A 24,601-nucleotide genomic window follows, 5' to 3' on the forward strand; every position below is an offset into this window, starting at 1 on the left:
CTATTGTATCCATTAGTATTAGGGATTACAGTGTTACCATTGCCTCCCTGTAAATGGTTTTCCGGCAACGATTAGGTATTATATTCATTTAGGATTCTACCGTTCAACAACTTTTATAAGCAATAAATCTAAACATAATATATAAGCAACATAAAAGGCTGTAATAAAAGTGATGCGTATACACATATACACTAAATACAATATGTATGTATGTGTACTCGAGCACGCAGTGATGATTGGGATAACGGAGATACGATGACACAGACACATCACAAGCACTCCCTGCACTTCCGCCGCACAGCCTGCTTCCTCTAGCTGGGCGGCGGCGCTGCCGGTCTTCCCCATCAGATAAGGCGTTATATTCAGCTGTCCCTCCGGGCCTCTCACCTCCTCCACCCACCATGCTCTCCCGGCTGCTCAAGGAGCACCAAGTTAAGCAGAATGAGCGGAAGGAGCTGCAAGGTGAGCAAACGCCTGATCCCTCCTCCTGCCGGGCCTAGCTCACGCTGAAGCCTCGCACTAAAGTCTTTGCTCCGGGATAGAGGGCCGCGTTCTCCATAGCAACGCAAGAGTTGGAGCTGGAGAGCGCGCTGCGTTGTTGTGATAGGTGAAATGGATGTTTTTGTCAACAGTCTGACATGGCGGCCGAAGTGTCACGGAAGTGTAGTGTGGAATGTGTGAATGGAATGCGTTTCCTTACTGCTGTGTTTGATGAAATATGCCAGTAACTGAGCAGGTTACACGGTACAATGTTAGTAACACGTCTTTTACTGCCTGTAAGGAAAACTAATGCGCCCCATAAAAGAAAAAACGTAATAAAACAAAACCAGATCTCCCTGGAGCTAATGATACATAAGTGTCACCCCAATAATTGTTAATGGGCACAGGTTACACTGACAAACCCACTTTTCTGTACATGCTGCTGCTCAGTGGCGTAACGATAGCACCGCAGCCCCTGCTGGGGGGGGGGGGGGGGGGGGGGCGCTGTGCATGTGCGGGAGCCGGAGGCTGCAGTGCTATAGTTACACCCCGCCGCCATCCCCTGCAGTCTTTACCTGTCTTCAGTACGTGCTGGTCCCGGCTCCCTTCTTCTGCTATGAGGACCACCACAAAATGTCCGCCCCCATTTAGCAGACAGTTCTCTGAAACTGTCTGCTGTATGGGGGCAGACATTTTGTGGTGGTCGTCATAGCAGAAGAAGGGAGCCGGGACCAGCGCGTACTAAACGTAGGTAAGACTGCGGGGGATGGGGGGGGGGTTTGCATGGGGGGCGGGCGCCGGGTGCCCTCCCTTTAACGGCGGGGGGGCGCCCAAAACCTAGTTACGCCACTGCTGCTACTGCTTTAATTGCTGCTTTAGAAAATCATAAGATCATTTTCAATCTTGTAAATTCTTCATTATACTAATTCTTGTTTTATAAGTTATCGTTAACCATTTTTTTTGTAGGTTATTTTATTGCCACTGGATTGTACCCTTGTGGGCTCGATTTGCTCGCCATGTTTCGCACGGTGGCTCGCTTTGCTTGCCGCACTATTATACTATTATGTTCCCCCTCCAGGTGAACTTGGACCCAGTGCATAATGGGAAATATCAAGACAGAAGTGGTTCTATCCACCATTTTTTGCAGTCTGAGATGGGGTTTGTCAAGGGGGGGTGGTAGAAATACTCCCTCCTTATGCTTTTCGATGCAATTGTGTATGGGATTTTATGCTAATGCTGCTACATTAGCATAAATTCCCATGTGCAACTGCAGCTTATACATGCGTGCATCCCAATGTAAAGGATTGAGGTGCCCACTTTCACACACTGGAAAAAAATAAAACAAACCCTGTTGTGATAGTGCCACCATTTCCATCCCGGGGTTACTAAAGATGGGGCGCTCCAGATGCAAATGTCTTTGGCCCCTGGACTTGCGCTCCCAACACAGCCCTTGGGTCTCTGCAGGTGGCGGCACTGCTGCAGTAGCTCGTCTCCACAGTACCGGCCACTGATCCAGCACAGTGCGTCCCCGGGGACCCACTCGTTTTGTAAAACTGGGTCCCCTGACTGAAAATCTGCCATTCACTGGGAAGGGGAGATGGAGGATTGGGCACCACTGCCTGTGCTGCCACTGTCCATGACCAGATTCTGCTTCCTTCCTCCCTGCAGAATCTGGTCACCAGGATTTTTCCAGCCCTGTGTGTGGGTATGGCTGCTTCTCCCCTTTAGAATGTAAGCTCTCACAAGCAGGGCCCTCTCTCCCCATGTGTTTATTTTTTTTTAAGAATATATACATACATCTGCCACCCTGATTGCTTCAGTGTCCTGTCCCCTGAAGCAAATGTTTTTTGTTTGTTTTTTACCATGTACTTTTCCTAAATTGTATTGTACTGTAATGAGCTATTTAATTGTTTTTGCTTATTTATATATTGTTAGGCGCTGCGGAACCCTTGTGTCGCCATATAAATAAATTATGATAATAAGCCTCATTGCAGATGAAACATTATTATTGTAGCTTAAAACATTATAAAGATGTGTTTTAGCAGTTCATATTTTCTTTGATAGGTATATACAGGCAGTTTGTTCTTTGTATTGTATATTTTAAGCATATTATATAGTCAGTAATGCACATTGTTTGCTATACATATTATTAGCTAGCATATTTCATCAAACACTGATTTGACAATGAAACATACATGTACATATGACTGCGAATAGCAACTCCGACTGTTCATTTTAAAAAGTATATTGTGTGTAATAAAGATAGCCTCTTGCTCATGTGTCTAGTTAGTACAGGCTCTCTGGAGGCCATTACAGGGATAAGCTGTTATTCCCTCCCTATATTGGTCCGACGCATTGCAGTGACTCTTCAGCCCCGTACACACTGGGCGACTTTCATGTGAAAGCCCCTCAGTTTTCTCGTTTGAGTGGCTTTCAGCATGAAAGCTGCCCAGTGTGTATAGGGCAGCGGTGAGCGCTGCTGCGCGCTCCTGCATCATTGTTGCAGGCCGCCGCTCATCTGCTGGTATTACCAGCAGATGAGCGGCTTTGTGGGCAGCTTTCCATAGCGCTGCACTATGGAAAGCTGTCCGCCCCCACTGACAGCGCCGGGCAGGGGGAAAGCCGCTCAGTGTGTACGCACTGAACGGCTTTCTCCCAGCGATGACAACGATCAAACAGCAATATCACCCAGTGTGTATGGACCTTTACCTGCAATCACTCAGTAGCCCTCAGTTGATATAGGTGTAGTACATATATCCATAGCTGCATAGTATATACCTTCCTATATCTTCTATCACACCAACATACTTGTTTTTTTTTATGGTTTGGTAATGTACCGAGTGCACCTAAGCAAGTAGTGCCAGTTCACTCACTTATTTACCTGTACAACTGTATTACACTGGTATACATATGAAGAGAAGCATCAGCACTTGCCGGGTAGGCCAGTATCAATGTCGTTACAGTATATTGTGATTGCATTACTAGGATTTATTTACTTTAATTGTTTTTTTTTTTTAATTAAACAATTTGATTAATATTATTACAGAAAAAAGAAGGAAAGAGGCCATTGCTGCAGCAACATCACTAACGGAGGCGTTAGTAGATCATCTAAATGTTGGGTGAGTGAATGACTGAAGGAATATAATTACTATGTAGCGCCCATCCTGGACTGCGTGTAACCTGAGGTGAATGCACACTGCTACTGCTGGAACTGGGTTGTCAGTAAAGGGATGCAGGCGATCAGGATGACAGCATTTAGTATACTGATGCAGGCAGCCCACAGACATTGGTGCTGGAACTCTGAATAGATTAGAACACCAACAGCCGGCATTGCAATTAGTAATGATTAGGCTGCGGGGAAGAGGTTAGCTTTAGGCACTTACAGAGGGGGTGACTCTCACTGACACTGAAACCATGCAAGTCTACTCTAACCCGCAGAAATACTAATGCTATTCTTTTTCCACCTCTCTGCAACAACAGCTCTCACCAATTTCTACATTTACCTCTCCTGACTTTGCTGTTTCTCACCTTTACCAGACTCTTGAAGTGGTTCCAGCTTCCCATTGCACCCCTCCCAGGCTTAGATGCCAGCCGTGGCACTCTAAAATAACATGACGACTACGAAATCAGTCACTTAAAGTAGAACGCAAATGTTCACATATGTATTTATTTATTAACAGTTTCTTATATAGCGCACACATATTCCGCAGTGCTTTACAGAGAATATTTGAACATTCACATCAGTCCCTGCCCCAGTGGAGCTTACAATCTATCTTCCCTACCACATGTACACGCACACTCATTCACTCTATGGTTCAATGTTGTTAGGAGTGAGATAACCTACATTTTTGGAATGTGTGAGGAAACCCACGCAAGTATGGGGAGAATATACAAACTTTGCATAGTTAGAGCCATGGTGGGAATTGAACCCATGACCTCACTGCTGTGAGGCAGTAATGCTAACCATTACACCATCTGTACTGCCCCAATATAGGACTATCTACCACCCCTCGTGCAATGCTTTGGACACTGCCAAACAAACATACTTCCAATCTCATCTCTTCTCCCACTAACCCTAAGCGACTTTTTAACATATTTAAGTCTCTTCTGTACCCTCCCCCACTGGCTACCATCAGTGCACAAGAACTTGCCTCCTACTTTAAGGACAAGATTAATAACATCCAAGATGAAATAGTATGCTCTTCTGCAGCCTCTAACCTACTTACTTCCCACCTTAACCCTCTGGCACTTTCTCTTCTTTGAGCCCACAACTGAATAGGAAGTATCTACACTCTTCTTATCTTACCTCTTGATCCTATACCTGCAACTCTATCTTCCTGTGCTTATCCCAACCTTAACTAAAATCTGCAATCTCTCTCTTGCTACTGGTACTTTTCCTTCTCTGTTCAAACATGTAGTGATTACTCCCATTTTGAAAAAACACAATTCTGACCCTAACTCTCTAACTACTGTCCTATCTCTCAGCTCCCATGCCTCTTTAAGCTACTCGGGAGACTCGTCTACTACGCCTCACACACTTTCCGAACTTACACCCTACTAGACCCACTTTACTAAGATTTTATTCCCAACACTTTTCTAAGACAGCACTGACTAAAGTGATGAATGATCTGGTAACTGCAAAGTCTAAAGGCCATTACTCACTACTCATTCTTCTAGATCTTTCTGCTGCGTTTGACACTGTTGATCACATTCTTCTCATACAAACACTACACTCCCTAGGTCTTAATGATACAGCCCTTTCCTGGTTCTCATCTCACCTATCTGATCGCTCTTTCAGGGTTTGCTTCTCTGACTTCACCTCCTCTTCACTACCTCTGTCAAGGTTCAGTTTTGGGTCCTCTACTTTTCTCAATCTATAACTTATCTATTGCCAAACTAATCAGCTCTTTTGGATTTCAGTATCACTTGTAGTTGTCACCAGTGGTTTTGGGGGGAGTTAATGATATTTCCACCAGCCAAGAACAGTTACCATCTTGATATCTTCATAACTGTTGACAACTAAACAATCTACCCTACCCCACAAGCTCCTTGCCTAGGGGTCATCCTCAACTCTAATTGTCCTTTGTTCCCCACATTCAATCTGTCTCCAAATCATGTTACATGCATCTAAAAAATATCCAAAATATGACCCTATCACACAAGACACTACTAAATCTCTTATCCATGCACTCATTATATCCCGCATTGACTATTGCAATAGTCTCCTAACTGGTCTTCTTAAGAACAGACTCTCACCACTGCAATCCATTCAAAATGCTGCTGCTAGGCTGATCTTCCTAGCAAGACGCTAATTGTCTGCTGATCTGCTCTGCCAGTCCCTCCATTGGTTGCCTGTATTTTAACCAGGGCTGTGGAGTCGGAGGAAATTTCGAGTACTCGGAGTCGGCAAACAATGCTCCGACTCTGAAAATTATAATTAATGACTTCTCTACTGTAAGAATAAAGACCAATGCATGCAGTGTCTCACGTAACCGCAAAACGAACACGTTAAGTGACCGTGAAAAAGCATGCTTTTCATGTGCTTCACTATATGGCACGCAGCGCACAATTCGGAGCACCAATACTTATAAATGTATTCTCCCTTGTAGTTTACAACTTATTTACAAGGTTCAATAAGGTTTTCAATACCTCGTTGGTAGAAATCACCTGGTGTAGACTCGAAAAATTCATTCAACCAAGCTCTCCCACCATACGCACAACATCTTTTTACGCGGATGAAGATCTTGTTTCATGCGCAGGGTCGTTTGTTTACCTTGGCTAAGCCATTCCTTACGCTGGTTCATATTAATGTACAGGCACCATTTTTCGTCGCCAGTAACGATTCGGTAAAGAAATCGTTCCTTGTGTCCATGAATTGAACGGTGACGAGCAAGCAAACCAGCGGAGATTGTGGCTCGTTGATTTTTGTTGTCGTCACAAAGCATGCAGAACTTATGCTCCACACTTCTGAACCTTTCCTATTGTTTTTGTTCCCAAAACAACCAAATAATGTTTTTTTTTTTTTTTATATATTCTTTATTTTGGGTTTTTCAAGTAAAAAAAAACGATACATACAATTGTGGTGTTACTACAAAAGTAGGATGATTGTAACAGCGTAGAAACAAAAGTTATTACAACTCAATGTACATTTATGATATACGATTTACACAAGAGAGCAAAGTATGTAATAAACAGTTCTATTATTGACATTCAGACTTTTTCTTTTTTCCTTTACCTTTTGCTATTTCAATTTAACCGCAGTACATATTTGGGGGGGGGGGGAGATAGTGGGGGAGTAGACAATACAAGGGGGAGCGTGAGGGAGGGAGGTAATGGGGGAGGGGGGGGGTAGGGGTATGTGTCCGTCGTCAGTTCGGTCAGTTGAATGCTAGTAGGTCCGTTGGTCCAAGCCGTGTTGGTCGCGCTAACAGTTTACTTCTAGGGCTGCGTCAGAGCCTACTGTGGGATAGATGGGGCCTGGTCTTTGTATGTTGCTGTTAATTTAAATTCTAGCCAAGGTAGCCATGTGGCGGCGTAGTCTGATTGCTTATCTAGGGCAGAGTGATAGATGTCCTCCATAGCACAATAAAAATCAATTCTTTGGAACCATTCCCAAATAGTGGGAGGGTCCACGGACCTCCAGTGGACTGGGATCACCGCCCTTGCTGCGTTGTTTAAGTGTTTTATTAGTGACCGCTTGTACTTTGCCATGGGTATGTTGGTGTGGGAGAGGAGCCAGAAATCGGGTTTGTCAGGGGTTTGGAATCCCAGTATGACTGAGGATAACTGAATTATTGTGTCCCAAAAGGGGATGATTTTAGGGCAGTCCCACCATATGTGAATCAGGGTACCCCTGTGAGAGTTACAACGCCAGCACAGAGGGGAGACCGACGGATAAAATTTGTGAATTAGGGGAGGACATCTGTACCATCTGGTCAATAGTTTGTACTGTGTCTCCACCACCTCTAGACTCGTGGAGCACCGTGCCATGACGTCACAGTGCTTTTCCCAGTTTATTGTGATACCTTTAGGCAAAAGATCCTGGTCCCATGCTTTGCAAAAAGAGGGAAGGTCAGGGAAGTGGTTGTGGAGAACAACTTTGTAAATCGTGGAGATCACATGGGTGGGGTCCGAGGTGTGGGAGCACAGCACTTCAAATGGGGTAGGATTTTTTTTGAGGGCAAGGGCGGTTCTTTTTGAGTGAATGTAGTGGCGCACTTGAAAATAGAACCAGGAGTCTGTTTGAGGTAGTTCCCTCTCTGACATCAAGTCCGAGAAAGACTTGACATTTCCCCCCGACAATAAATTTATCACCCTGGTCAGACCTTTTTGCTGCCAGTTAGTTGCTAATCTCCCAGATGCCCCCGGTGGAAATTCCGGGTTATTGATAAAAGAGAGAAGAAGAGAGTCAGGAGAGGAGAGGCCAAGTCTGTATCGGATAGTTTTCCATAGAGTCAGAGTGGGTTCGACTGTGGGGTGTCTTGTGCGGGGTATGGTATGGAGCCACGGGACCACCCTAAGACTCAGGGCCGAAGAATGTGTCTCAAGGTCGACCCATTGTTTGAAGCATGTGTCGGCTCTCGACCAATCCACTACTCTGTGTAGTACCGAAGCCTGATAGTATGCCAGCAGCATAGGGAGCTGTTGGCCTCCCTTAGTTTTTCTATGGTATAGATAGCAGTGCTTGAATCTGGGTCTTTTACCTCCCCATACAAATCGGCTGATTGCCTTTTGGGCTTCTCCTATATATTGAGCCGGTAGTTTTAGTGGGATTGTCTGGAAGAGGTAGAAAAACCTGGGAAGGACGTTCATTTTTATGATGTTCATCCTCCCCAGCCATGAGAATCTCTGGGTCGCCCATTGCGACATTTCTCTGCGGATGGACCTTAATAGGGGGGTATAGTTGATGGATATCGTTGACTTAAGAGAGACCGGAATGGAAATGCCCAGGTATTTGATATGGGTAGGGTTCCAGGGAAAGGGGAACTGGGAGCTCAATGCTTCCTTGGTGTTATCCGGTAACGAAATATTCAGGGCGGTAGACCTCGCGTAATTTATTTTAAAGTTGGATAGTTTCCCATAGCGAGAGAACTCTGCCATAAGGTTCGGGAGAGTGACTACTGGGTTTGTTATAATTGCCAGAAGGTCACCTGCAAACAAAGCTAGTCTGTGGTTGATTTTCCCCACCGTCAGACCACTGATATTTGGGTTTCGTCTAATCGCTCTGGCCAATGCCTCCATGCAGATGACATATATCAGTGGGGACAGCGGGCATCCCTGTCTCGTCCCATTGGAGATGGTGACCTGTTTGGACAGGAGTCCATTGATTCTTATTTGGGCCATAGGAGATTTGTAGATTTTTTGTAGGAACCGACCCTCTAGTCCCATGTGACGTAGGGCCATCTCCATAAATTTCCAATCCACTCTGTCGAAAGCCTTCTCGGCGTCTGTGGAAAGGAGCATGGTAGGGGTGTTTGAGGATTGTGCATGGGCAATCAAGTCAAAGACCCGAATGGAGTTGTCTCTCACCTCCCTCCCGCGCACAAATCCCACTTGGTCTTGGTGTACCACCAGTGGGACTAAAGAGGCCAAGCGGTTCGTGAGTAGTTTCGCGAACAGCTTGACGTCCACATTAAGGAGGGAGATAGGGCGGTAACTGGAAGGGAGTGCCGGGTCTTTACAATCTTTTGGTATGACTGTGATATGCGCGTTAAGCGATTGATTAGAGAGGGGTGTTTCCTGGGAGACTGCATTACAGGCTCGCAGGAGGAGGGGTAACAGTTTATCTTGGAATGCTTTGTAGTATGTAATTGTGAACCCGTCAGGTCCAGGGCTCTTGCCCGACGGGGTGGATTTTAGGGCCAGTGCTAGCTCTGTTTCTGTAAATGGATCATTGAGGGCTGAGGTTAAATCCGAAGGGAGAGTGGGGAACTGGATTTCTCTCAGGTATTCTTTAATGTCCCGCTCGTGCGCTAGTGGATCTTTAGTGTGTGTTTCTGAGGAAAGATTATATAGGGTGGAGTAATATTCGTGGAAAATATCAGCTATCTGGGTGTTCGTAGCGCACAGTCTACCCGAGGAATCCTTCATTTCTTTAATGTATGTTAAGGATCTCTGGGCCCTTAGCGCCCTCGCTAGTTGTTTCCCAGGTTTGTTGCCCCATCTATGAAATTTGTGTCTGCATCTGCGGAAGGCCCTACGTGTATTCTCATTTAAAAGGCTATTTAGGGACATCCTTGCTTCTTGCAGCTCCAGGAAAACATCGGGGGTTAAGGAAGATTTATGCCGTGTTTCAAGATCTTTTATTTTAATGAGGATTGCCTCTCTACGCTCTGCTTTTTTCTTTTTTAGGTGGGAGCCTATTTGGATGCATTTACCTCGAAGCACACATTTGTGTGCCTCCCATACAGTGACAGGTGAAACATCTTCTGTCACGTTGGTGGCTATGTAGTCGTCAATGGCCGCTGATATCTGGTTTCTGGAATCGTAATCTCTAAGAAATTGCTCGTTAAAGCGCCAATTCCAGTGGCGTGTCGGAGGGTTTAGAAGCGTCAGGGTGAGGGTAATAGGCGCATGGTCCGAACCCACAATCTGGCCAATTGAGGCGTCAACCATTAGGTCTAGTGACCTATGGCCCAGGCAGAGGTAGTCTATTCGTGTATAAGAGTTATGGGGGTGTGAGTAAAACGTATAGTCTCTGTCCCTTGGGTGGAGTAATCTCCACGAATCGATTAATTGGAAGTCGTGTAGTATGGATCTAAATCGTCTTAGGTCTCTGTTAGGGGAATTGGTATGGGAATTTGTTGTGTCTATGGTGGGTTCGATAGCCCAATTAAAGTCCCCTCCCGTCACCAGTACTCCTTCTATCGTATTCTCGACAAGCTCCAATGCTTCCCTGAGGAAGCGTATCTGGCCCTTGTTCGGGAGGTAAAGATTAATAAAGGTAAAAATTTGGTTGGCAATGGTGGCTTTTACTAGGATCCCCCTACCATCTCCTATGTGGGTTTCCGATATGTCAGATAAATGGATGTTTTTAGAGAATAGAATTGCCACCCCCCTTAGATTTGGTCTCAGAATAGTCATTAAAGTAACCTGTCGGGAAGTGGCGGGAGGATAATTTTGGTGCCGAACCTTTTTTAAAGTGGGTCTCTTGAAAGAACACTACGTCTGCTTTTTCCGTGTGCATTGAGTGAAGGAGCTTGGATCTCTTTTCGGGGACATTCAGCCCCTTAGCATTTAGGGAAATTATTTTTAAACTAGCCATTATTTCTATAACCGTGCTGTTCTGGGCTCAGCGGACCATGTCTCTTGGGACTTTGGGGGGAGGGGGGAGGGACAAAGGAGAGGACAGGGAAAACACATAGGGGAGTAAAGGGGTATGGTGAACAGATTATAATGCGTAAACAGGAATCATAATCTAGTTTAACTAAGGAACTCTGCATTTCTAGACGTGGGAGGCTTTTGGCGTCCCACGTTCTACAAGTGTACAGCAGAGCGAGGGGGTTCTGGGGGAACCAAAGCGAACCACATGAATTTAGCTACAAAACAAGTATACATCGAAGTATATGGGCATAGGATGCCAGAACATGAACCAGTCTAACTTAAGTGCCTTGAACCAGGGCTATCAACCACCGGCGCCGGAGGGACCCCCTTTGGTCTCTTTACGCTTGGGAGTAGGCACATAATAAGTGAAAACGTAACTAAACTATTTCTCTCACTAAGTGGATGGTGGGGCGTCTACTTGTTTCACCAGTAAAGCCTTTGGGAGAATTATTTATCTCCAGCATTTTCTCTAACACTAAGTGAAAGCAGCGGTCTCCAGCACCAACTCTCATACTAAAACATTCAACATTAACTATCAAAACTGTAATAGGCACTTAAGTGCAGAAGTATAAAAGTCACTCAGGAGGGGGAGGTATATTCACGTGTCATCGGCGGAAGCGGCAGGGGCCCCTGGTTGCGAACTCGAGCGCTCTTCCCCTCCAGCAACTTGGTCTACGACTTGTTTCTTCGTCGGGGGTTTTCTCTTGTCTCTCTGGACCGTCTGCCAATTGTTCCTCCTTGGCCCGGGCGGGGCAGATAACTCAGCCGGGTCAAGCCAGTTGGGAAACAGGGGGGTGGAGAGTCCTAAGGTCTTGCACTCCCTCTGGGTCTTGAAGGCTGACGGACGTTCCTTTGTGGGTGACTTGTATATTTAGGGGGAATCCCCAACGGAATCTAATGTTGTGTTTCTTGAGCTCATCCGTGATGGGGCGGAGCAAACGCCTCTGTTGGAGGGTCGACCAGGAGAGATCCTGGTATATTTGAATGCTGTGGCCATTGAAAGTGATATCTGGTGAACGCCTTGCAGCTCTGAGGATTTCCTCTTTTTCTTGGTAGTAGTGGAGCCTGCAAATGATATCCCGAGGCTTCTCCGAGGTAGCACCTCTTGGCCGCAGTGCTCGATGTGCTCTGTCAAAGACTATCTGGTATCCTGGATCGGAGTTTATGAGTTCGTTGAATATTTTTGTCAGGGCGGCTTCAATATTTGGAGGCACAATTTCTTCTGGGACCCCCCGGACCCTCAAGTTATTTCTTTGGCCTCTATTATCCACATCATCCAGTCTGCGGCCCATCTCTATCAGCGCCTTAGATTGGCGCGAAACCAGGTCGTGGAGGCTGGAGAGCCGGGAGTCTGCGTCCTCGCACTGTTCCTCCAAGAGGACCACTCTATTGTCCACATGTTTGATGTCTGCTTTAAGTGTTGTGATATGGACCAGCATGGATTCTTGGAGCCTTTGTTCAGTAGAAAGTAAGTCTTGTTGCATTTCCTGGCGTGTTGGGATCGCCTGCAACTTAGCAAGGATTGTGTTGAGGTCAGGCTTCTCCATTATAGGGTCTAGCTCGGAGGTCAGGGGAGAGGGCGACAAAGGGACGCTGGTTTGCTCCTTAGGGGCGTGTAAGGGGGTCACCGACGTCGGTGGGTCGGAGTCCGGGACTGGTGTGCCGAACAGTGAGCAGAAAGCTTGGGTTTGTGTCGTTCTCGCTGAGGTCTTCACCGCTGGTGCATTACGGCGTCTTTTTGTCATGTGGAAAAGCTCTGTGTGTTCATGTGCGGCCCTCTGCCCAGCCAATGCTACATCATTTTGTGGTTCTGCGCATGGTCCCCCCTACGTGGCCTGGGCCTGCATTACATCTTCAAGCGTCTGTCACGCTCATGATGGGCATTACCCTTAGTGTGGGTGCTCTATAATATAGGCTCAGGGCACCTCCATGCGTCGGGCGTGCTGGCACAGCAGATGTTTTGTAGCAAATGATAGCCCAGTCTGCTGAGTTTTGTATGATGGAGGAGTGAGGTGCTCTGGGGAGTGAGCGATGTTTTGTGGATACTTCTTGCTGCAGTTAAGCGGCAGGGCTGCCTTGCCTTTTGTCAGGGGTCCCCTTTAGGTAGTGTCTCTGTGGGGATATGCTGCAGGGAGAGGGAGGTTCAGTGAGGAGCAGGGTGTCAGGGATGATCTTTAATGGTGGATCTAAAATGGCGGCCACTCGTGGCTGTGGGGTACTGAGAGGTCTTGGTATGTTAGGTGCCCGGGGGAGCACTCAGGCAGCCCCCTGGGGTTACTCACTGTAGCCAAGGGGTGGTGAGCAAATAATGTGTTTTTTATCTTTGAACTGGTAAAGTTCCTGTTCCTGATGTTTATGCCTACTGCTACTATCCAGCCATTTAATTAATTAATATTTTTTTTATAAAACTTTGTTTTCATTGTGTTTGTCCTTTGCTTAAACTGTTCAATACAGTAGACTGTTGGCTTCCCAGCCTCTAGTTTCTGTAGTAATAATATGTATGTTGCCTTTCTTTCCTTCAAGGAATGTATCAAATACATTCGCATATTAATACAGAGGAGTCGGAGTCGAGGAGTCGGCGTCCGACGTACGAGGAGTCGGGGTCGGAGTCGGAACATTTATCTACCGACTCCACAGCCCTGATTTTAACGTATTTAATATAAAATACTTCTACTCACATTTAAAGCTATTAACCATACTACAGCCGTGGACTTTAAAGCCAAAGGGTACCATCCTTTTTCACACCTGGTAAATTTTCATGGCTAATGAATTCCTCCCCTTATAGCACCATTCCCCTCCAGCAGAGAAATTAATGAGTATTTATGGTACTTGTGTATTATCACGGCGCCCACTAAGCAAATAGCTTAGTGCCCTATTCAGCGTAGTGAGATCGCATTGCATTGCATGCAATTTGCGTGCGATGGTACTAGTTAATTTTTCACTGCACCCCTGGCCGCAGATCGCATAGCATCACATGCAATTTAGCACACCCCCACTATCCACGTCACCCCGAAGTGTGGCCTGCCCCGCGGAACACGTCCTCCCGACCTTTTCATACCCCCACTATCCACGTCGGCATGGAGTTGATTTGTGTGGCGAGTGCAGCGAAAAACGAGCCCGAAGCGTGGCAAGCGGACGCGGATTACTTGACCTGTATTCTGCGTCCCCTCGTGGGGCTCGTCACGCTTTGGGCTCGTTTTCCCGGCCCCTCGAGGGGCTCGCTGCGCTCACTACGCTTCGGGCTCGCTGTGCTTGCCACACTTTCTAAAATCAACTCCACGCCGTTGTGGATAGTAGAGGATATGAAAAGTTCGGGAGGACGCGTTCCGTGTCCCCTCGCGGGGAACGCTGCGCTCGCCATGATTCGGGGTGACATGGATAGTGGGGGTGTGCTAAATTGCATTGCATCGACGTGGATAATGGGGGTGTGCTAAATCGCATCGCACACGATAAAATCCCATGCGATTTGCGTGCGTTGCGATGAAATCCGCAGGCAGGTGAAAATGAACTAGTACCATCGCATTGCATGCGATGCGATCTCACTATGCCGGTGTACGTAGTCAAATTGGGCACCGTGATAATATACAAGTACCGTATTTATACTAATAATAATTGATTAATATTTTGCTTGTTATCCACTTCGACACTGCAGTCATTTCAAATTTTCGTTACAAATCAATGCAAGACTTTCAAACTACACAACCATTTTCTTACTCAAACTATTTGGAGGATGTAGCAATCACCTATTCCCACGTTCACTAGAGTATGCTGGAAACCTGTCACCCCAAACTTACATTATCACTTACTGAAGGCATATTGCACTCTGGATTTATTCTTGCATGAATAGTTTTCCGTTCTCGTACAGCACCAAGCTGTAACTCACTATTAACCACAACATACAGTAAGTCTCAATAAACCACAAAATATCTCTGTTACAATGTACTGTATTTATAGACTGTGCTTCATCCAGGTTGTAAGTAGTGCAGACTTATTGGGTGGGAATAAATCCGTTTGACGCCATATAGTTTATTTCAAATGATACTAGCATTCATTGGAAGCAGCAGCTAAAGCACAGCTTACATGTTGCCGTATAAATCCTGAGAAGTTGCAAAATAGCATTGAAACGCCAGGCTGCAAAGGGAATTCCTTGCAGTCAGACATGTTTAAAGTGATTTGTTGTACAATAGCAGACTAAACTACAGTACAGTGCTACAAGTATCACTGGACTAGGCCTTTTCTATTAATACTTGGGCTAAATGCCCAATAGGTTTTTACCACCTGATGAAGCCGAAAATGCACATAACAGTATTGAATACCTTAGCAATTGTCTTGCAATTTAGCAGGGGGCATTTTCGCTTTCTGTCTTGGCACTGGCTTTCTCTTTGCAGTCCACTGCGAATTGTAACATTAGCGATCCATGCTGAATTAGGCTCCTTGTCAGTTAGTAGCAGCTGCCAGTTTTATTTTTGTATTCTTGCTGTTTTTTTTGGAACTTTTTGGATAAAGATCTCATACATGTACTTTAGAAGGCGGAAATATCCACTGCCTGCTATAGTGATGGAGAAACTAAAATGCGTTGGTGACTGTAACATATCAGTCACCAAATGGGAAAGAGTTAGGTGAATCAGAATTGGAAAGGGACTTACGGTAGGAGTACAAATTGACAATAAACTGAGGTGCAGTGCTCAGTGCCAAGATGCAGCAAAAAAGGCCAGTAGGATAATAAACTGTATAAAAAGAGGTATGGAAGCAAGAGACAACATTTATAATTATTCCACTCTGTGGCGTAACCACAAGTTTTGGGCCCACCTTTTCGGCAGCGTCCACCTGCATCCCCCCCCCCCCCCCTGCCATACCCCTCCAAAAGCCGCTTTTGTAGATTCCATTACCTTGTTTGCGGTCTCAGCTCCAGCTTCTAATGATAACGGACCATCACAAAATGTCCGCCCCCATACAGCAGACCGTTTTTGAGACCTACTCAAAAACTGTCTGCTGTATGGAGGCGGACATTTTGTGATGGTCTGTTTAGATTATACGAAGCAAAAGCCAGGAGGGGACAGGGGATCCGGGATCGCAGACTATGTGCGGGAACCTGCTACAGAAGCAGCAGGTGAGGTCCCGGCAGCGGTTTTACGATAGCCACGCAGTTACGCCACTGGCCACTCTATAAGGCACTAGTTAGGATTCATCTAGAATTTGGGGTACAATTCTGGGCCCAACACTACATAAAAAACATTGTAGAATTGGAAAAGATTCAGCAAAGGACAACTAAGCTAATTTAAGGGATGGAGAACAAGTGTTATGAGACAGATTAGCCAAACTAGGCATGTTTACACATGAAAAAAGGCATTTAAGGTGAGACATGCTTAACGTGTACAAATATATCAAGGAGCAACATAAAGAACCTTTAAGCACCCTCTTTACCTTAAAGTCAGTGACCAGGACACCAGGGTATATTCTTAGACTGGAGGAGAGGAGCTTTCATACCGTTAGAAGGAAAGTTTTTTTTTTTTTTTTTTTTTTACGGTTAGGGCAGTAAAGGTGTGGCACCCTGCCAGAGGAGGTCGTGATGGCAGACACAATAAATATTTTTTTTTTAACTCACTTTTATTACCATGTACAGTAAGACTCATTTACTATAGCCATCAAAATACAAACTACACATTCTGCTGGGATGGTTATACAGTAGATGACTGCATGGGCAGCCATTGTAAACACCAGGTATCATAGAACCTGTTGAGTTTCTACATTTGTGAGCCACAGACATTAGACTTCTATTAGTTACTGCTTGCCATTGCCATTGATTTTTCTTTTAGTGTGGGCATTGCTGGCCTGGTAGGCTGCAAGTTTAGGACGGCTGCTGACACGGGTGACATATGCAGAGAGTAGAGGAGAGGCTGAAAGACAGTCTGGAGCCAAAACCAGATGATTGCGCAGTAGATCCACCAAGTTATAATCCGCAAAGGAGATCTCATCTCCTACAGTAAAGCCTTTGCCGCCATTGTTGTTACTAAGGATTTTTTCAAAGTGACAGAGGGGCAGATTTATTAAGCTTGGAGAAGAGATAAACTGGAGATAAAGCGGAGAAAAGGTAAAAGGAGATAAAGCACCAGCCAATCAGCTCCCAACTGTCTTTTTCAAACACAGCTGATTGGCTAGTGCTTTATCTCCTTTTACCTTTTCTCTGCTTTATCTCCAGTTTATCTCTTCTCCAAGCTAAATAAATCTGCCCCAGAGTTCGTTAGGCAGAACCTTAATGTAGTCTGCTTTCCCATCATCATAGTTCTGATAAATCAGACGCAGGTATTTCAGCCTGAGATCTTCCACTCCATCATTTACCATGTCTATGAGTAAATCTATGCCTCATCTGAGTTTTTTCCATAGAGACCATGATTTCTGCCAAGATAGCGCAACATTGCATTTGACTGATACAACGTGAAGTCACCATTTTTGAAAGCTGGAAGTTGACCAAACATCACTTGTTTTTTTTCAAGTCCCCTTTCAGCCAGTTATCAAATGTCACCACCTCTTCCTTCCAGTCCAAGTCCTGGTCAGCCATGAGCATTTGCATGGCTTCACAGCGACCGTTGACATCGAAATAAACTATTGTGTAGTCAGGCATTTTGCAGCAGCAGGAGGAAGAAGAGGAGGAGGCAGAGGACTGGGTTTATCAGATGCAGACAATTTACTCACTGGATGAGAAAAAGACAATAAATACATTTAAGAGAAGGTTGTATAAGTACTTAATGGGTCATAACATTCAGTGCTATAATCAATACATTATGGCCATAATGAAGGGAGCAGCAGGCAAATTAATGCCAACGCAACTCATTAGTCAAGCCAAATATGGAATCAAAGTGTATAATCCTAGGGGAAGATATCACATCTGGAACTTACTCCAATGAGTTTAGTTAAAACAGGTTGAACTTGATGGACAAATGGTCTTTATTCAACCTTTCCTACTATGTTAATATGTATGTTACTATATCGCCCACTAGCACTGTGAAGGTGGCCATACACTAGGGCAATTTATCTGAGGCTTGAAATTGCACCAGTTTTCTCTTGATCTTCCCGGTAGTCCTGCATGTCAGACTTTGTACTTGAGGGCTTATTTCACATAAGATATATTGCAAGCAATTTATCAATCCGTGATAAATTGCATACACTTGTACCATACAATTTATCTGATGGGCTGTGCTACAGGGTGCTAGGGGGCCGTACTACAGGGTGCTAGGGGGGCCGGCCTAAATAGTGCTATTTAAAGCTATGTAAAAGAAGCTAGTAGCTATTCTACCAATGGGGCCGATTCAGACCCATTTGGTTGCATGTGTGTAAATGTAAACTGTGTGCATGTTCGAACACTGGCTTTGTGCGCAAGATGACTGACAGCCAGTGGCTGATTTGTAGGCGGCTGGCTGGTGTTAGTGTAGACACTAACTGCCTTTTGTTGTGTGGTTTATTTTCTCTTTAGCACCAATACTGTATATCCAATAAAACAATACAAAGAACTTTAACCGTCGTTACATATTTTATTATGAGAGCCTAGCGCTGGGGAATCTGGCCTGTGCAAGCAGTGTGGCTTGTGCTGACCCACATCTGGTTTCTGGGTCAGAGATCAGCACAATAATCCTCCCTAGTGGGGTTTTCTTTTGACCGTTGTTCCTCGCCCCCACATTACATCCCCTTTTACCTCTTCCCGCTTTTCTTTTTTTAAATTGGAAATATGGCGGTCATCTTTGCTCTGATTACTGGCACTTTTTTTTTTTATGAAAAAAGCAAGTTCCTCTGTTCTTGCTGGTAGGAATGTATCGTTTGAAGTAGGAAAGGAAAGGATGTGTCACTGCGTGGTGCACCAGTTGCAAGGAACACAAATGTTTAAAATATACCTTTTATTTGGTTATTCATTAAAAACTGCGAAATATGATGAACAACAAATAACATAAACACAAGTGAATTCAGTGCAATTAAAAATGCACATGCGGGGTCGCCATGTATCTGCCTCCTTTGTATCTAATTTTATTATTACAGGTGACACCTTATAATTATTCCCTCTACACAAAATATAATTATATTACTCGATATACATGTGGGAGAAAAGGTGTATCTTCACCTGGATTTTTATTCTTGACAAAGGGTCAAGTTGTATATAATTTGGTCAATACGTGTTAGTTTAGAAGCTAGTATATACATTTATCCAAAATGTATCAATATGTTGCTAATCACAGCACACTGTGAGTAGGTATCTTTGTCAGGGATTATAAATCTGGTGTAACACAGTGAACCAGTTCTTTCCTAATAAGTATTGCAGCATATTGCAGTAGGTTGTAATATGCCCAGTGATATTATAGTATAGTAGGTGACCGAGTGAGCCGCTGCCGCTGTTCGCAGAGTCCCCTGTGTCGGGATTCGAGTTGATAGTTGGTAGGAATGTATCACCAGACTAGTCCATTCCAGCATCGTAATAGGGAGTGCTCTTCAGCAATTAAGGTGAGAATCTTCTTTATGAAAAAAATATACTGGATGTCACAACATTCTTTGTCATCTAGTCTAGTGGTTCCCAACCCTGATCCTCATGCACCCCCCACAGTGCACGGTTTCAAAGTCACCCAGCAAGTGCACTTATTAATTAGACACATTTTAAAAGATCCACAGGTGGAGTTAATTATTACACTTGTGATTCTGTGCGGAGACCTGAAAAATGTGCACTGTTAGGGCCAGTTGAGGACCACCACATCAGGTATATATGCTGCCACACAGCGTGCCCAGCAGACACCCGTTGTCTGGAAAAAAGTAACAAGATTGATGTGTTTGTAATGCGAACATTATTATTCCTAGTAATAAGACTACATTGTGGCTATTTTAAGTATAGTCTGATTGCTAGTCACTGCTTTTAATAGTGTCAGACTGAGATGCTTAATGGTGGTCATTCTGGGCCACAATGCAGCAAGTGTTAATAGGTCTGGTTATTGAGAAGTTTTGTTTCTGAGTGCATTCTAAATTGTCCACTAGGTGGTGCTGTTCCAATATAGTTTGCTGGTAATACTGTACTTCCCAAACCAAATGAAAAGCAAGTAAATGAATTGTGTGTTTTTTCTTGTCTACACACTGTGTCTTCTTCCCTTTCAAAATTACATTCTGGCTGCATTGTTCTTAAGGCCCATACACACTGGGTGATTTTGAGCTGAAAGCCACTCAAACTTCATGTTTTGAGTGGCTTTCAGCTCAAAGCCGCCCAGTGTGTATGGCCGGCGATGAGCGCTCCCGCATCATCACCGGGAAAGTGTCTCATCTGATGAGCAGCTTTGTGGACGGCTTTGCATAGCACTGCACTATGCAAAGCTGTCTGCCCCCCCCCCCCCCCCCCCCCCCCTGCTGACAGTGCCGGCCAGTGGGGAAAGCTGCTCAGAATGTATGTATCTTAAAGAAGGCACTGGTCTTGAAGTGCTGATAGGCACTGGAATGTTACTGATAACATGGGGATTTTAACTGTCCACAATTAATGGTGGGTACGCACTGGGCGATATATCGATAACAATATGCACTTTAACCACTATCGTTAATGATACATCGCAATCATCGGTCAATGTGTATGCTCAATATCGGTAATGATATACTCTCCCACGCATTGTTATCTCCCCCCACGTCACTAGTAAGTGTGTATGCTCAATATCATTCTCCGCCGGCACCACCGATATAGTTATCTATATCGGCGTTCCACGAAAACTAACTAATGTATACCCACCATAAGTGTGTGCGTCATCCTAACAATGCCACTCCACCTAAACATCTGTATAGGAGCAGAGGCAGTTTGGGGCGGCTGCTGAATCTTGTATAGTGGCAGCATGTGACATAGATTTCATCATTATCCATCCACACGCACACAGGGGACAGATTTAGATAAGGGACAGATTTAATTACCAGCTTGTGTTACATATCGGCCAGTTAATGATATTATCTCTTCAGGAAGGCTGCGAGCAGAATACTCTTTCCATGATAAACCTATTTCTGCATGTAATGTTATCTTCCCCTTTTTGTGCCTCTGGGTTGGTAAGGCATGTGATCTAGCCACTGGCTAGCATTGCTATATGTTGCATCTACGGTACAGTCAGACAACATGTGCCTGCTATTTACACTAGATACGCCCAAGAGAAGAAATAACACATACTGTATTACACAATATGTATCGGCTCTTACCTTCTTTCCCTTTACCAATGCAGCGTTGCACAGGCCTACGTGAACCAAAGGAAGCTGGACCATGAAGTGAAGACGCTACAGACACAGGCTGCACAGTTTGCCAAACAGACTACACAGTGGATCAGTCTGGTGGAGAACTTTAACCAGGCTCTGAAAGTGAGTTGTCTCTCCAGTGATAGCAGTATAAAGACCTTGGTGAAGTAAACAAGTATATAGGCCTTGGTGAAGTGCATTGTCATTTGGATCATTCACAGTGTGAAATAATCTTTCCACTGCATACAACATAAGCATTGTGCACCCCCCTGAATAAGGCATTGTCCGACCCGATGCGCGGTCCCATGCGGATCGGAGTCAGGCAGTCGGACCGGCTGCACATAAGATTTCCTAAATCTTATGTGCAGCCTTCTGGGCGGGGGACACTGTGAGGGCAGTGATGGGCAGGGGGTGAGGCGGGCAGTAGCAGCGGGCTGGGGACGCCTGAGAGGCGGGCAGGGAGAGAGCTGGGCTGGGTCAGCAGACTGGGGATGCCGGGGAGCTGCAGGGGGAGAGCCGGGCAGGGTCAGCTGACAAATAGGCAGCGGGCGGGAGATACCGGAGATGCGGGCAGGGGCAGTGGACAGGGAATGCCGGTGAGCTGGACAGGAGGATCAGGGAGCTGCAAGGGGAAAAAAAACAATACAAATGAATGGGCAGCCAGTAATTAGAGCTCTCAGCCAATCACTGGGCTGCCCATTCATTTGTATTGTTTTTTTTTTCTTGCAGCTCCCTGATCCTCCGGTCCAGCTCACCCGTTCCCCCCGCCGGTTCACCAGTGTCCCCTGCCTGCTGCCTCTTTGTCTGCTGACCCTGCCCGTCTCTCCCCCTGCAGCTCCTCTGGAGTTGCATATGATAAATCAAATTTGATTTATCATATGCAATACTTGACACATCAAGTGCCTAATCGTGTGTCTCCCTCCCAGGGAGCTGCAACAAAGATCCATCTGAAGCTTTCAGGGGTTTAACATAGAATTGACCAGATGTATTTAACATGAATAGAGTAAAAAATTAGCCCAGTCAGATCAGATATCTGTAATGGTGGCCATACACACGCAGATTTATCTGCAGATCTGTCTGGTTGGAACAAAAACATGGTTATGGATGAGAGCAAATGACAGTTGACCATTTGCTTGGATGATGGAAAACTGCCAAACTGTCACTCATCCATAACCATGTTTTTGTTCCAACCAGCCAGATCTGAAGATAAATCTTACTAGTGTATGGGCACCTTAAGAGTTTAAGGAAAATCTGAAGAGATTTGTAGCTTCATGGCCCCCATACTGTACATCTGCAATCACAAAATTAATTGCTTGTCAGATCCAGTGATTTCTTCCCCCCCCAAATGGTTTCTTCAATCTATTTGACTTGCCTACACATTACAGATTTGTTTCAGTGATCGGCAGATTTTTCCTGTTAGAATGCCCACACATACAAAAATGTATCTCCAAAAAAAACAGATTATTAAACATGTTTAAAAATCTGATTCAGCAATCTATTGGCGATCCCTATTAATTTTTGATTGGGATTGCCAAAAGGGGGAGCACACACATTAAAGATTAATTGTGGCAATCATCTCCAGAATGGAGGATTGTCACAATTAATTGGTGATGTATGGGGCCCATTAGATGTCTGTGTAGTGGATGGGGGGGCTATAGGTAGATACTGATTGGTTGTTTCGGGCATCTTCTCCACTGACCCATAGCTCCATTCTTATCACTGCTGCATAGAACATATCTGTCCTCTGTTTCATAAAGAATTCAGAGGTCTCTGTCGTAAGGGGGCTTACACACAGGGAGAGTTACACACGGGAGCATGCTGGATATTAATCTCTTAATTGCCGTTGGGGCCAGTGTTCTCACTGGAGAACACTGCCCCTGACAGATCGCTCAGCACACAACGCTGACACATTGCTGTGTGCTGAGCGATCTTGCTGAGCGCTCTGAGCAATCTATCATCGTCAGAACGCTCAGCCTCATCTTCCCATGTTTAGGCCTTATTTGTGGGACTGATTGTTATAAATGTGACAATTTTGTGTGAGATTTTCATTACTTTGCACAGAACAGAACTAAACATACACCTGTCCGCTGAAGTGCATCATGGAGGCTCTAAATTAGTTATGTTAGAAGTATAAGACAAGAACAGGTCCTTTTTTTTTTTTTTTTAAAGGTCACCACAGGTTTGCCTATATTTAGAGTCTTCTATCCGGGAGAAGCCATAGACGTCATCAGGCCCCGCCCCCAGTATTGTAAGTCACAGGAAATTAACACTGCTGCACAGAAGATGCAGCAGGGAAGCCTGTATCCGGGAGGGTTGTCCACCTTTCTGGGGGGCCAGGAGGGGGACCCGATTTTTGGGAGCCTCCGACCATTCTGGGAGGGTAGGCAACCCTGGCTAACCATAGGAGCCTGTGTACTTTCAAACCAATGATTCTGTACCTTCCAGCTGCATTTCTGCCAGAAAATAAATTCCCAGGCAAAGCTTCTAACACAAATTTGACACATACTTAAAAACAATGACTCCTCATGTTCTTGATTAATTAGCCATAATTGATGCTAAGCTGAGCTGCATATTAAGAAATGTTGGCTAAATAAGTGATATTAAAGTGGAAGCAGATAGTCTTTCATATGACCTTTTTCAGCATATCTACGTTCCCTAAAACTTAGCACAGATTGATTTTCCATGCACAATACCATAACGTGGGCATGTACCTTAACATACACCAGGCCAAATAGACCTTGTGTAATTTACTGTAGCCTTGTTGACAGGAAAAATAATTTAAGAGATTCTACAGAAAATAAACACATTTGTAGACTAACCTCTTCTCTGATATCTTTGACACTTGGGAATATGATCTGTGTCAGAGCAAGCCTCAACTTTCCCACAAATTGCATTTCTTCTAGGAGATTGGCGATGTGGAGAATTGGGCCAGAAGCATTGAGAAGGACATGCGTATAATTGCCACTGCATTGGAATATGTGTATAAAGGCCAGCTACAACCTTCTGCCTCTTGAGGTGCTACACTGGAGACTGGGACAGAGGATTCAGCAAGCCTAAAGGCTGTTCGACCGTCGCATGGTCCTAAGTATTTGCTGTTGACTTGATTTGAATGATGGATCCTATGCAAATACTCACTTACTGCGGCTGACAAAACGTTATGCATATTTTGCCAGCCTGAACTTTTTGTTGTCATCTAATAGTATACAATATATTAGGCTTATCAGCCACTCTTCTAAGCTGTCAACTGTGATCTAACTGGATGCACTGTGCAACATCTTGTGGGACATAGAATAGAAAGCAATGAATTAACAAGGTTTTACAGGTGGAAAATAATAAATGTACTATTTGTGTAAATGTCGGAATTACACTTAATTATACTTCCATTTTAATGCATAAAATGAGTTGACAAAAAAAAATTACATTAAAAGCTAGAGACATGAAAGGAGTTATTTGAATACATCAGGTTTTTTTGGGATGGAACTACTAGTTTGTCTGCTGTTTTCAGCAGTTGAGTCACATGGGGGTTGCGGCCGCTCCTTGGTACCAAAGTGCTGACTCATACTCTCTGACA

General features: G+C 44.9%; 1 protein-coding gene and 1 pseudogene across 1 annotated transcript; one reads left to right on the forward strand and one right to left on the reverse strand.

Moving 5' to 3' along the window:
* Window positions 1–265: 265 nt before the first annotated feature.
* On the forward strand, window positions 266–24,384 carry BLOC1S1 (biogenesis of lysosomal organelles complex 1 subunit 1). Its single transcript, XM_083169120.1, has 4 exons — window positions 266–462; window positions 3,527–3,599; window positions 21,021–21,153; window positions 23,934–24,384. Exons 1-4 carry the CDS (start codon window positions 402–404, stop codon window positions 24,042–24,044), a joined length of 378 nt encoding a protein of 125 aa, XP_083025246.1. The 5' UTR covers window positions 266–401; the 3' UTR covers window positions 24,045–24,384.
* LOC146059092 (glutathione S-transferase P 1-like) lies at window positions 16,585–17,425 on the reverse strand (annotated as a pseudogene).
* Window positions 24,385–24,601: the final 217 nt, after the last annotated feature.

Source organism: Crinia signifera, chromosome 2 (assembly GCF_055691185.1).
Source record: "Crinia signifera chromosome 2, ASM5569118v1, whole genome shotgun sequence".
NCBI lineage: Eukaryota > Metazoa > Chordata > Amphibia > Anura > Myobatrachidae > Crinia > Crinia signifera.

Excerpts from the sequence above, each read along its gene's own strand:
- BLOC1S1 (XM_083169120.1), top strand. The coding sequence starts at position 402 with ATGCTCTCCCGGCTGCTCAAGGAGCACCAAGTTAAGCAGAATGAGCGG. Across the intron at positions 3,600-21,020 it reads GTAGATCATCTAAATGTTGG|CGTTGCACAGGCCTACGTGA; the intron begins GTGAGTGAATGA and ends TTACCAATGCAG. Across the intron at positions 21,154-23,933 it reads ACTTTAACCAGGCTCTGAAA|GAGATTGGCGATGTGGAGAA; the intron begins GTGAGTTGTCTC and ends CATTTCTTCTAG.